General features: G+C 45.3%; 1 protein-coding gene across 7 annotated transcripts in view; it reads left to right on the top strand.

Annotated features, from left to right (window-relative positions):
- RHOBTB1 (Rho related BTB domain containing 1) overlaps positions 1-13,465 on the top strand; it is an 82,768-nt gene that overhangs the window by 18,664 nt on the left and 50,639 nt on the right. For 5 of the 7 annotated variants that reach the window (XM_006022355.2, XM_025202623.1, XM_025202627.1 and 2 more), the window contains 2 exons: positions 7,452-7,653; positions 8,001-8,104. In XM_006022355.2, coding sequence (XP_006022417.1) covers positions 7,462-7,653; positions 8,001-8,104 — 296 coding nt within the window. In that variant the 5' untranslated portion in view covers positions 7,452-7,461. The remainder of the gene's footprint in view (positions 1-7,451; positions 7,654-8,000; positions 8,105-13,465) is intronic. The other 2 variants (XM_025202625.1, XM_025202626.1) reach the window with 1 other exon arrangement.

The following is a 13,465-nucleotide window of genomic DNA, read 5'->3' as shown; positions in this document are numbered from 1 at the left end:
CCCTACACATTTTTGCTGTGATTTCCTCTCATAATCTTCTCTTGTAATATCTTTCTCTACCTCATCTTCCCATCTTCTTTATGGTCTTTCCATAGGTCTCTTGCTCTCCGAATTTATCCTAAGCATGCAGTTTGTGAAAAACTGAAATCCCTCTTTATTAGAACCCAAGTCTCTTAACCTTTTGACATAGTCAGGATGTGGTACACACAGTCCATCATTAATTTCGCTTCCCTGGGACATTTCTGCATTACTTTTAATGCTTTAAAAGAAATCCCTGCAAGCTGCAACCTTTTTGTCAGTTCATCTCCAGTCCTTACATCACCTATGAGCATTTAGACAAGATATGTAAATCCACTGACCACATTTAGTATTTCTTTTAATGTAAACACATTTGTGGGGTACTATTTCCATGCTAAAACCATTGCTTCACTCTTATCCTTGCTGGTTTTCACACTAAATTCTTTCATTCTCAGGCACCATACATCAGAATGATGTTGCACTCTCTCACTGCTTTCAAACCAAATCATTGTGTTGACAGTGAACATCTTGGCCTGCTCATCTTTCCACATCCTTTCCCACACCCTGGGAAGAACTCTCCCAATAGCCAAATAAAAAAGTGAGACCCAACCCACTGCCTGCTTCAAATCATGCTTCAGATTAAACTATTTCATCTCCGAATACCTTGTCTGCACTGTACAACATTAATTAATTTTGCAAGCTGTCTAATTCCAGTCCACATAATCTTGATTCACAAGTCTTTCCAGCTCTTCCTATGGCGCTTTGTAGCATCCATGTTTTGGCCATTCTCAGTGTCACTGAAGGAGAAGAGATTTTTTTTTTTTTTGTGGTTACATTGTCTCAAAATATGAGAGTATATTCCAGTATTAATCTTGTGGTTTTCCCCAGAGTCCTGACAGTTTCTTCACATCAACCTCTCCTTCAGTACACACTGGCCCAGATCCTCTTCTGATGTCCATTCTCAACATTATTGCAGTCCCTGTTCTAGTATGTCCTTTTTCCTCCCTCTCTGTTATTGCACCTTGTGTTTGTTACTGGTTGCTTCTTTGCTAACAACCTGAATTTTTTATATCTTCCCTTTTTGCCCTCTACCATTTGATAATTTTCCTAGTCTAATTTATACTTCATGAAAAATGTTTCATGATAATATTTCATCAGCTACTGCAATTAGTGTAGTACTTGATTTTCTGCTGTGATTTCTTTCACCAGTGTATTTGGTACAGTCCTGAATTCATTTAGTAGACTGTGACAGATTGCAAGTCGGTCTTTTTGGCCCACATCCTGCCTCTTAAATCAGAGATGTCTGTGATCTCTGCCCTTTAAACTGATGTTATCAATGTGTATTTATCTCTTTTTGTCCTCTCTCGCGTGTATTCATCCATTCAGTTATAAAACAACAAATGGCTTGGTTTATATTTCAAAGTGAAAACAGTCCTTTTAGTCTTTATTCTATTACATGCTGCTTTGGCTCTTGCCAGAATTTTCTTGCCTTTATACTGAAGAAATGTAATGTAATGAGTTCAGCAGTTTGCTTGTGATTTATCTCTGGATCTCCAAGCTTCCATGTTTGCAAGCAGCTAAGACCCCTGGCAGATGTTATATTTATCACGCAATTAACCTGTTAACACACACTAACATCATGCATTCCACCAATTTATGGAACCATAATGTGTCAAAAAAGCCATTAAATATAGAAAAGCTTTGTGGTAGATTTTTATGGCATTTTAATTTGAACGTGTGGCATTTTTAGCCTTGCCCTGCAGTCCTCATATAGAGATGCAGAGCAAGGTAGTTAAAAGTGCCAGGGTACAGGGTGCAGATGGGCTCGCCCCCCACACCCAAAATATTTGTAGCCCTGCTCTGAACCCTCATGCAGGATGAAGAGCAGGACATTTAAAATTTTGTTTGGGGATGAGGTATGGGCAGCCCCAGGGTCTGGGACATAGACCTTCTCCCACCCAGTTCCCAGGCTTGGGTAGGGGACAGCCCTGGGACCCAGCTGTCGGATGATTTGGATTGGAAGAATTTTTATGTCCCATCCCAAACATCATGCATCCTTCCATGCAGCTGTGGCATGGCAGGATGTGAAATGTTTGGGATGTGGCATAAAATTCCTCAGATCCCAATTTGCGCTATTATAATAATGTTTGCCACTGGTCCCAGTATGCACATTGAGTTAAGGTTTGTTAGGTTTGTACTTCTTAACTACTCTTTTGCTTGCTGATATGTAATGTTTCTGAAAAGAAACCATGATAAGGGAAATATAACCTGAAAATAGGCTATATGATTTAGTAAACCTGTCAATGTATTTCCATGCATGTTGGGAGTCTTTTACTCAGCAAGCGTTGTTCAAGGTCTCATCAGGAGTCTGCTAGAAGCACCCAACTGGCATTGAATTACACTAGCTTGTGATGGCTCCATTAGACTTCTTTAAAAACTCTATTAAAGGTTTCCCTCGATTTATGTGGTACGTGTGTTCCTGGAGAACACCACATGAATTGGATTCGCATAAAGCGAACCTACTATATAATGTAAGAAATGGAGAGAGGTTCCTGTGTCGGCTGCTCCTGGGGCCGCTGCAGCATGGGTTGGGATGAGCGCGGACAAGCGGAGCCCTGGGCGGTGCAGCGTGCAGCACTCGCCCTAGCCCCGGTTGCAGCGGCCCCGGGAGCTGCCAGCACCAGCTGCCTGCAGCCACTAGGCTGCACTGTGCCCCAAACACCCCCTGGACTCTGCCTATCCCCACTCACCCCAGCTTCTGCTGCAGCTGTCCCGGGAGCAGCCGATGCCAGCTCCCTGTAGCTGCTGGGCTGCCCTGTGCCCTGGTGCTAGCAGCTGGTGCCGGCAGCTCCCGGGGCCACTGCAGCCATGGCTAGGGTGGAGACAGGCAGAGCACTGGGAAGAGCCTGGAGCCACCGCTGGCCTGCTCTCGTCTGGCTGCAGGCGGCTGCCCACCCCTGTTGCAGCCCCGGGAGCAGCAGACACTGCCTGCTTGCAACTGCAGCTGGGGTAAAAAAGCCTCTACTCACTGCAGGAGCAGTGGCTGTGGGGGCTCTGGGGCCTCCTGGCAGAGCCCGCCCAGGCAGCAGGACCCAGGCGGGGACCACTGGGGTTGTCACCTGGCCCTGCACCGTGTGGGCAGGTGATCCCAATGGTTGCTTCTGGTGGGGGGGGGGGGGCAGTTCTTTTTTAATTGCTGGGATGCTGGGGGGGGCAGTGATGGCGGGGCTGGGATGCTGGGAGGGATGGGATCAGGTAGGGCAGTGATGCAGGGGGCTGGGGGAGCAGGCAGGGGTCCCCGCTATGGTCCCTTTCCCCCTCCTCCAGCCCCCTACTTATCTGCACTGGAGCCTGGGTCCAATTCCCTGTGGCTGGCATGCTGCCTGCCCTGCATGGGCAGGCAGTGTGCTTCAGCACCAGGGCGAGGGCCAACCATAGAGATACTCTGGCTGCTACCAGAGCATCTCTGTGAAGGACCCAGCCTCTGGTTGCCTGCTCTGCTTTTTTTCCCTGTGGGTTTATTTTGACCCCTGTACATCCAGGGGTCTAATTTTGCCCCCATGCTACAAATTTGCAGTGCGGGGAACATTTTCTCGTTCCTTCACATGCCTCTTGCAGCGTCTCAAAGGAGTTTGAGACGCTGCAGGAGGCACGTGCGGGCTCATCTAGACTCACCTGTGCATTTTTAAATGCTGTTTGTTTGGTCACAGTTGCATCTTACTCTAGTTGTCCTAACAACTGATCTCTGTCTAATGCCATTGTTGGGCATTCAACCAGTGGCAATGTTTGTTTGTTTGTTTTTTGTCCAGTCCTGTTTTGTTTTTTGATAGCACTGAAGTCTTGTTTATATTTTGGGTCCTGGGCTTTAATTATATCTCTTTCATGCATGTTGTTTGCTGATTCCTGTCTTGGCTTCCTAGTAACTGGCTTTGACTAGCTCCGCTTGCTCTTCCCAGATAACCAACCTTTCTTCACTCAAAATCTGGTGACTTACCTGTGTTTTTTTTCTCGTTAGCAAGTAAATGCTTTTGGTTCTTTTTTAATACACCTAATGTAATAAATTTAACTACTGTAATCATATCTATAAAACCTCAGAATCTCACATCTTGTACATATGCCTGGGTGGGAGCTCTCTTTGCTGCTTATACTGGTTTAGAAACAGTTAATCCATAAAGTTTGCAACCCCTTGATGGTTATAATTCAACATTAGAGCCCGTTTTAATCTGAAATATTTGTTGAGGCTTCTAACTGTAGATATTTTTTCAGTAATTAGGATTTAAAAAAAAGACAGACTAATACAGTTAAAGTTGCTCTGCATTTTTTCATAAAATATTTATTACTTTCTGAATTGGATTTTTATAATGAAGTTCACTTTTTGGAAGTAAAGGGCACCCCAGGATCTTCTGTGCCCCTTTCCGTCCCGCCCTCAAGGCTTCCAGAGCACAGGTGGGCAGGCGGCATGGGCCCCCAAGGCTTCAACCAGGCTGCACTGATTCCACTTCTGTACTGCAGCTGCACTGAGTGGCACCTGCCCGGCAGCCAGACGAACGTGGCATCGGGCCCCAGCCCAGTCAGGTCTGGAAGTATCTGCTGTCCAGGGGCTCATGGTGGGGGCGGGCAGGTTCCGCCGCTGGGCGCAGCTCAATGGAGGCCTTGAGGGCGCATTCCACTCCCCGACCTGTGCTCCAGGTGCAGCGAGCGGCCCACAGCAGCAGCCATCTTATCCCGAGCACAGGTGAGGGAGGGAACACAGGTCCCCAGGGCCTCTACCAGGCTGCGTGCAGTGGTGGGAGCTCCTCCCCCAACACACCCCTAAATGACCAGATCTTCCCAGAACTGGCTGGGCTGGGGCCGCCACCACGTGAGTCCCTGCTGCTTAGCTGAGCCGCAACCGCATATGGCCAGCTTTAGCGGGACTCGAGGCACACCGGCAGCTGCCTCTACTGCCTCTGCCTCCACCCCCGCAGAGATGAGAGGAAGCCCCTGCCGATGCCTCTGGAGGAGCTCCCCAGGCTCCAATCCTCCCACCACCCATATAGGCTGGGGCACTACTTACTTTTCCCTGCTCCTGGCTGGGCCTCGCAGTCAATCGCTCACTGCAGGAGCCTCGATCTGGCCTCTGCCCCTTCCCTCCCCCACATATTGACCTGCTGGGGCTGGGCAGGGCGGGTGGGTGTGCGCATACTCACGCGCCCAGCTCTCCCTCAGCCCAGGATCAATCTGTTGATCAGGATCGACGGGTTGGTGATCACTGGCCTAGATGCTCCAAGTAGGCTAGGGCCCTGTTGTGCTAGGCTCTGTACAAACATCTGTGAAGACATGTTCCTTATCTCAGAAGCCTCAGTCCTGCAGCAGATTACACCGACGTGTTCTGTGCCCAGGTAGAGAACCTATGCCATAGCAGTCAGTTGTGGGATAAGGGCTTAAACTGCAATCCACTGGAAGAAATTTATTTTGTATATTATATCACATTTATCTTCTATAATTAATTTATATTTAATTACATTTTATCCATATAGATAAAACAGCTGAATGTTTGAAAGCTATCGTATGCTAATTGACTGACAAAATTATGTTTATGTAGCATCATTTTGAGAGAACAACAACATTGTCTCACTCTGTGACAATGAATGTCTGTGCTTCCAAAGACTCCCTTAGTCACTCCCCCAGTCCTCATAGACATCTCAAGGTCATAGCTATTTAAACAGTAAAAAAGCACAATTAGTCATAGTCCAATATTTATTAATAACACATATATTCTTAAGATGGAGAAAATAATAGATTTGAAATGGTGAAGAACAAATATCAAAATAGTATTTTATTTTTAAATTGGCTTGATAATGTGATGTATATTCTGTAGTTATGATGGGTGAATAAAATTTTAATATAAAGGATGTTTTAAGCAGAATCAGTCAGTATCTCAAATTTAAATGTTTTCTTAACAGGGAAAAATATAATCAATTTAAAAGTTTAACATACAGTAAAAGCCCCAGGAACAGGGGATGCTGGATAACAAAATATATCAGTTAATTGGGCGGCCCCGGCCACCGCTTCTCACGCTGTGTCTGGGCGATGACCCTCCCGCGGCATCTCCACCACTCCCTTGGGGCCCACAGGGCACCGCATGACAGTGAGGTGGGCCCCGCACAGACCCACACAGTGTGTTATGCCTCTGGGCCACAGTGGGCACTTCTGGTTTCACTTCATCTTACAAGCCGGCATGCTGGTTAGTGGAGCATGCTGGCTTGTAAGATGCCGGATAACAGAACTTTTACTGTATAATGTATGCATCGTGGCAGTCAATGCCACTAAATGGAAAAGGTTTCCATGTTTGAAAAATTCTGAGAGACAAACCCTACTAAATAAGGCTGGCTTGTGTTTTCTCTACTTTTTCCTTGATGACAGTTTCACACCAGACATTCTATAACTGAGCAATGACTAGAGATTTGGAGAGCAGAATCATATTCTGAACTATGATTGTGCCTTTCTCTTCTCTGAAAATGGTAGACTTTGCAAAGGCCTTAAAAACAAATATATTTAAAAACAAATCTCTCCCCTTCTTGCTGACCAACCTATTAACTGATTTGACATGCATTTAAAGATGATGAAGGAATATATTCTAGTTTTCTATAAGGACAGTGTATTTTGGAAAGGAAAATATACATTGTGCTCTCATTAAAGCATTTCATGGTAAAATAATTCTGACGTCTTATAAACAGAATTTGCTAGTGAGAAAATATTTGAATTGACAAGGTTCAATTAGACTGTTTGGTTTTAATTTAGACTTTGCTCTGTGAAAAATTGTCTTTAAAAGCAGAGAGGCTAGGTGATTTATACAGGCAACAGTGATGGTAAAGTCAGTATAAATTACAGGTTTTAGCAAGTCAAGGCTCTTGTGTCATTTTATTAGACATTACTTTCCTAACTTTAATTATAGCCTATTTTGTACATAAATGGTAACTTGCTTTTACCTGTTGAGACTATCTTAATCCACATCTTCAAGGGTCAAGGTGCCAGGGAAAGCCTATAGTACAAAAGCAAGTTTATACCAGAGTCCCTCAAGCCAAACTCACTTACATCATGTCTTAGCTGCTTCTCCACATGACAGAGAGCTAGTGAGGGGTAAGTTTGTGCCAACAGTCCTAGCTTCACCAGGGTTTTTCTTCAGCAAACAGGTTTGTGTTTACAGAAAACCAAAGTAAAAATAACATGCTACCTGCGGGGAAAAAAAAAACATTTGAGGTCAAAAGAACAGTTCTTGGGTTTCAGTAACTGTGTGTGGTATATAAAGGAACTGATATTAAGCCAAGCTGAAGTTGAGTTTTGACTTGAAACTTCATCCTATGGGCAACTTGGAAGAAGTGGAGATAGAATCTGGTTTTAAATAACTCAACTTCTACGGTATTAGAAAAAATGTAACTGTCTTGTTACAGCTTTTGATAAATGGACACTGACATGGACTACGAAAGACCCAACATTGAAACCATAAAATGTGTGGTGGTTGGTGATAATGCAGTGGGAAAGACTCGCTTAATTTGTGCAAGAGCATGCAATACAACCTTGACACAGTACCAGCTGTTGGCAACTCATGTACCAACTGTCTGGGCAATTGATCAGTACCGCGTCTGCCAAGAGGTAAGGGTTTTCAAGCCTATTAAATATGGATGTACAGTGAGTTTGTATTGCTGTTCAACTCCATTCTCATCAAAGTGGTAATGGGCACCTCAGAAATACATTTCCAAAAGATTATAAGGTATCTGCCACCTCTCTAGGGTGTTCCATTACACAGTTTGTGGCAAGAAGGGATTTTTTTGAAGTTGCATAATATGCCTAAATAGTAATAAATACAACGCTTAAGACAGTGTTTTGATAGAATATGTGATGAAGCGTGTCGTCATACCTTTTAACAAAGGAAAGTGCCATTTACTTGCAGTGAACATTTTAACCGAGGGGAAAAAAACGTGACTTCTATTCTGTTCTAGGTCCTTGAACGTTCACGGGATGTTGTTGATGAAGTAAGTGTTTCCCTCAGGCTCTGGGATACATTCGGTGACCACCACAAAGACAGACGTTTTGCTTATGGAAGGTAAATTGATGAAAGTCTAACTTTTAAATAAAACATGCAATTAAATTTAGCACAGGGGAATTTGCAGGCCTTAATTTTGAACTACGAAGCCTTAAAACAATCAAGGGTAATCATATCCTACCCACTACAAAGAGGATTATCTACTACAATGATTTAAAAGATACAAATACTTATAAGGGAACATAGTTTTACTGTGCAGCATTCTTGACCAAATAATTAAGCCCTGTTGACAAATATTGTCCAGTTTGAAAATAGAGCATTCACAAAATCAGGCTGCACTGGTATAAAAATGGATGTCAGTATTTCTTACCTGAATAAACACCATGAAGTGACCATGAAATGTAATCAGTTCATTTATTGCTGACCTAATCCACAGATGCATTGGAAAGCAATCTATTCTTAGAATAATGTATTATAAAATAAATAGGGGTTCTGATTGGTTTGATGGGTAATTCTCTTAGGGTTAGAAAAAGCACATTGCAATAAATGGCAGTGTCTACCCTGTTGTTTTAGGGGGGGGGAAACAAGAAAAGAAGGGAAGGGTTTTCTTAATATGAGTAAGTTCTAGTAGCAGCTGAAATTGTGTGGTTTAGTGGGAAGTGGATCTGTCCCTGTCTTGGTTTAAACATGAACTGCTGAATAACAGACTATTTGTTATAACATAATGCGGGAATCTGCAGCAGGCCAGTTCACCCTGTGAAAACACTGGATCTGGCCTGTGGCAGCCCCGGAAATCAGCAGCACGCTCCAGCCACAGCAGCAGAGGAGGCATCCCCAAGTCCTAGCTCCTGATGTATTCGATTTAGTCTTTCTGCTGCAGCAGAGGCAGCATCCCCTGGGTCTATCACCTGCCATCTTCTATCTGTTCCCTTCAAAGTGTCTGTGGATCACTGGGGAGGTGCAGGATTGTGGCCTGCAGTAGGAAATGGAACATAGGAGGCAGCCAGCAGTATCGGCGGGTTACCCACCTATCATTATATATTCCAGTTACCTGAAGTTATTGAACTTGAACCTCATAAACTTTTTCAGGATTGACATACATGCTGGGTCATTTGTTGCATTATATTTTTCCTTCTGTAACTTCTTTTCTGTTTTCCATGTCATATCTGTTCCAGCCTTAGCTGATCATTTTTTCATACACCCTTTGTTTGCTCCAGCTGAGAGTATTGTTTGTACCTGTGCCAATTTTGCATGGTCTGTCTCTAAAAACATTTTTCTTGGGAGGCTCTCTGTGCATATGAATAGGACAGGGTTGTCTGAGTCAGTACTAGGCATGTAAATATTGTTTTAAAATTATTTGTTTAACCTCCTCCAGTTCTTTCGGTTAAGTGGTTACCCAGTAACACAGCAGCTCAGACATGGCTGCTGCTGTGAGCCACTCCAGGGTCCCTTTGACATGTGGGGGCGGAGGTAGCTGGCAAGCCCAGCAAGACAGTACAGCTCAGGCGAAGTCCCCTGCTAGGAGGCAAGGAGCACCTGTGAAGGAGTAGCTAATTGATTAATTGATGAGTCATTAGGCTGCCTGCTACTTTCTTCTTTAACCTCATAGGCTGCAGGTATAGGCAGTCTTCAATTTACAACTTTTTGAGTTGCAATGAACGTCACTTACAAAGTTTATAAATTGACACCCCATTTGGACTTTCCTACATGGGTTTTGTCTTTATGGTGGTCAATACTGCATGCAGCTGGTAAGCGGTGGAAGGGGGTGGGGGAGGGAAGGAGTATGGGGGGGGCAGATCAACGCCCCCTGCAGCAAGGGAGGGACTCGAGCTGGGACAAGCACTGCTCAGCTGGGGCCAGGCGGGTGCAGGAACAGGGGAGTGGCAGCTGTGTGCTGCTCATCTGGCATTTCCTGCTGCTGCTCCCCCTGCTGGTCCGAGAGGGCATGGGGGGGGGTGCTCTTGGATCTGCGTGGGGTGGGCAGGGCCAGGGCTGCACTGGGCTGAGCTCCAGGCGGGTGGCAGGGGCTACGATGAATTTTTGGGTGGCTACAGCCCCCTTGTAGCCCCACTGCTGCCCACACCGCTCCTCCCGAGTCCAGGGGCACATGCCCTCCTGCTACTTGCCCACCTAGGGCAGGATGGGCACAGGGCAGAGCCGCTGCTCTGCCTCCAGACAAGCAGTGCCCAGTGGTGGGAGCCGCCCCTCGGATAAGCTGTGGCTTTGAGGGCATGGGGGCCATGTTTCCCCAGATCAGAGCAGGCAGCAGAGTGGGGGCTATAGGGGGCTGCAGCCACCCAAAAATTCGCCCAGCGGCGGGAACGCCCAATTGAGCCGCCAGAGAAGCTGCATGCAGTGGAGGAAGCTGTCGCCTCCCCATCCCTTCCTCATTGCGGGGGGCATTGATCTGCCCCCACCACGCTTCTTCCCTTCCCCCTCCCCTTCCACCACTTACCAGCTGCATGCAGTATCAACCATTGTAAAGGAGCCAATCCCCCATTTGTAACACTGTTTATATGGGAAAATTGGTTCTAAGTTATGATGTTTCGACTTAAGACATGGTTTTAAGGAACCAATTGCGTGTTAAGTCTGAGGAGTGCCTGTACTATTCCTCCCTTCCCCCTTCCTCTGTCCTTGGTCCTCCATCCATTCCTCTCTACTGCCTGCCCTGCCACCTTCTGGTTCCTGTTGGGGCTCTGCAGCTTTCATTCCCCTCCCTCCCCCCTGCTTCCCTGCCAAACTGTGTCCAGCCTCACAGGAAACAATAACCAGTAACCTTTAACCAGTTATCACTGGGCTTATCAGTTAAACAATTAGTCATTTAACCTTTTACATCCCTAGTCAGTACCAGATAAAATGAGTGACTTTAGAGAATGCTTGTTAACCTGCTCTGATCTTTCGTGCTTCCTCAAGTTCACCAGTATGTCAGTCTACCAATTGAATCCAGCAATGACATTTTCATGTATCAATCCATGCAACTTGTAAAAGCCAGTGTATATAAATCCTTCTTTACATTCAGTGTTGTCCTAGAGGTGTGTTTTATAAAGAGTTACAAGGTAAACATTGCTTTCTTCTAATAAAAAAAAAAAGTTGGTGGATTATCCTCTGGGTAGGAAGGTGATTTTGAAAAACAACTGATGCTTCAGTTCAGTAAAAGGTTGAAATGAATGCCAACTGCTCTGCTGAATGAAGACCTAATAGTAGTAGCATGCCTTGATTATAGAAGTTGTATAATTTATCAGTGATGTGCAGGTATGAGATCAGTTATTTATATAATTTAACACTGATGTTAATATTCAGATTTACTGAGGCATTTCACAGTAAGGTTTTGGGTGTAAACAATGGAGCCTGACTTCTAATAAAACAGCTGTACCTTGCACATCCTCTAACTTTTCCTCTTTAATGTGTTCTCATGATATTGTACAACAGAGACTTTGCAACTAAACAGATTATGAGAAATTAGGTAAACAAAATCAGGCATGTTGTGACCTCTGATCCAACATATACTGACAGGAGGGAGAGGCAGGAAAACAACAATACTTAGTTTCTAATCCCACAAAAGATATGAGTGACTTGTGATCAAAGTGACTGAAAGTGCATTTGCAGAATTGCAGGGGTTTAGGTTGTAGCCGTGTTGGTCTAAGGACATAGGCAGACAAGGTTCCTTGGGTGAATTTGATATCTTTTATTAGACCAACCCAAATGGTTGGAGAATAGTTATTAAGCAAGCTTTCGGGTTCAAAAACCCTTCAGCAGGCTAAGGAAGCTTCATTAGTTGGTGTGTGCTCTTCCTGGTTGGGCCCTTAAAGTAGGGTACACGTGGAATGGAGTTCAGTAAAAAGGTTTGGTTCATAAGGGAGTTGTTCTAAGTACGTATTATATTGGGATTTTTCTTTCTGTGAAGGCTCTTAATGCATTGTTGGAATACAACAGTTTTGTTACTATGTAAGGAAACTTTTATTAATAGAATTTGATTGGTATAATTTCGGAACTGCAGACTCTGTTTGCTTTTGTTCTAAAGGTTGGTTTATGAACAATGAAAGTGTTAAATGTTTAGTGTTTTTATATTTTAATGTTTTTTGTGTGCTTTGAAGTGTGTAAGTTAGCTCTTGCAGCACAGTGGAAAAGATGGCTTGTGCCAAAGCTTTCAAGGTTAAACCCACAGGTATCTCTTATGATTTTATGATTCTTTTCCTGAAAGATCACTTAATGAGATGTCCCTTCGGTGCCCTTCCAAGCTGTTTTATGCCGAGTGAACCCTGTTGTACCCCTACTGTATGGTGTCAGTTAGTCAATCAGCTAAGGCTTGTTCCTGTCCTAAATGTGGCACAGCAACAACTAGCAGGTCATCATTTATCAGCTCCTATTTGAGGAAGGAAGGGGCCGCTCCAAGTGGAGAGGATGCTTCACCAGCATGCAGGGCGACAAGAGAAATGGATGCCCAAGTAAGCAACAACGTCCTTGGAGTAGGGGGCCACAACTGTCCTGTGAGTGGGGGGGAGGCACGTGCACCCTCAGGAGGCCTCAAGTGCCTCTACACTACTGCTCATAGTATGGGGAACAAGCAGGAGGAACTCTGCCTCCTGATTGCGAGTAAGAATCCAGACTTAGTAGGGGTCACAGAAACTCGGTGGGACGCCACCCATGACTGGGTGGTGGGCATTCAGGGATACACCCTATATATTAGTGACAGGACAGAGAGGAAAGGGCGGGGGCTGCGCTCTATGTCAAAGAGCACCTCATAACATCAAGGATTAGCTTCAGGTTAGGGGAGGGTCGGGCGGAGACACTGTGGGTCAAACTACAAGGGGGGCGTGGCAAAAGAGACCTTATGATGGGTGTCTACTACAGACCACCCAACCAGGGGGAAGAGCTGGACCGGGACTTCTCCAGTCAGCTTATGGAGGTTATTAGGTCAAGGAATGTTATTGTAATGGGTGACCTAAACTACCCAGACGTTTGCTGGGAGAAGCAGACAGCCAGGTCTGACCGCTAGCGTAGGTTCCTGACTGTTTTACAGGACCTTCACCTTATCCAGGAGGTGCACAGCCCCGCTAGGGGTAATGCCTTGCTGGACCTGGTCCTGGCCACTGGGGATGACCTAGTGAGGGGACTGCAGGTCCTTGACCCCCTGGGCAATAGTGATCATTACCTGCTGGAATTCACTATCCAGCGCAGGGTGTCAAGGGCTTACAGCAAGACTAAAGCCCTTGACTTCAGAAGGGCCAACTTCAGTGAGCTTCGGAGATTAGTGGGGGAGGCACTGAGGGCCCAAAAGGTAGAGGAGATGGGAGTCCATGAGGGATGGTCATACCTTAAGGGGACGATCCTCCAAGCCCAAAGGGTAACAGTCCCTGAGAGAAGCAAGGAGGGTAAGAGTGCTCAGAAACCCCCTTGGCTCAGCAAGGGCATTCAGGAATG

Source organism: Alligator sinensis, unplaced genomic scaffold (assembly GCF_000455745.1).
Source record: "Alligator sinensis unplaced genomic scaffold, ASM45574v1 scaffold674_1, whole genome shotgun sequence".
Lineage (NCBI taxonomy): Eukaryota > Metazoa > Chordata > Crocodylia > Alligatoridae > Alligator > Alligator sinensis.
Note: the sequence above shows the minus strand (reverse complement) of the source record. Positions and strands in the feature narration are given on the sequence as shown.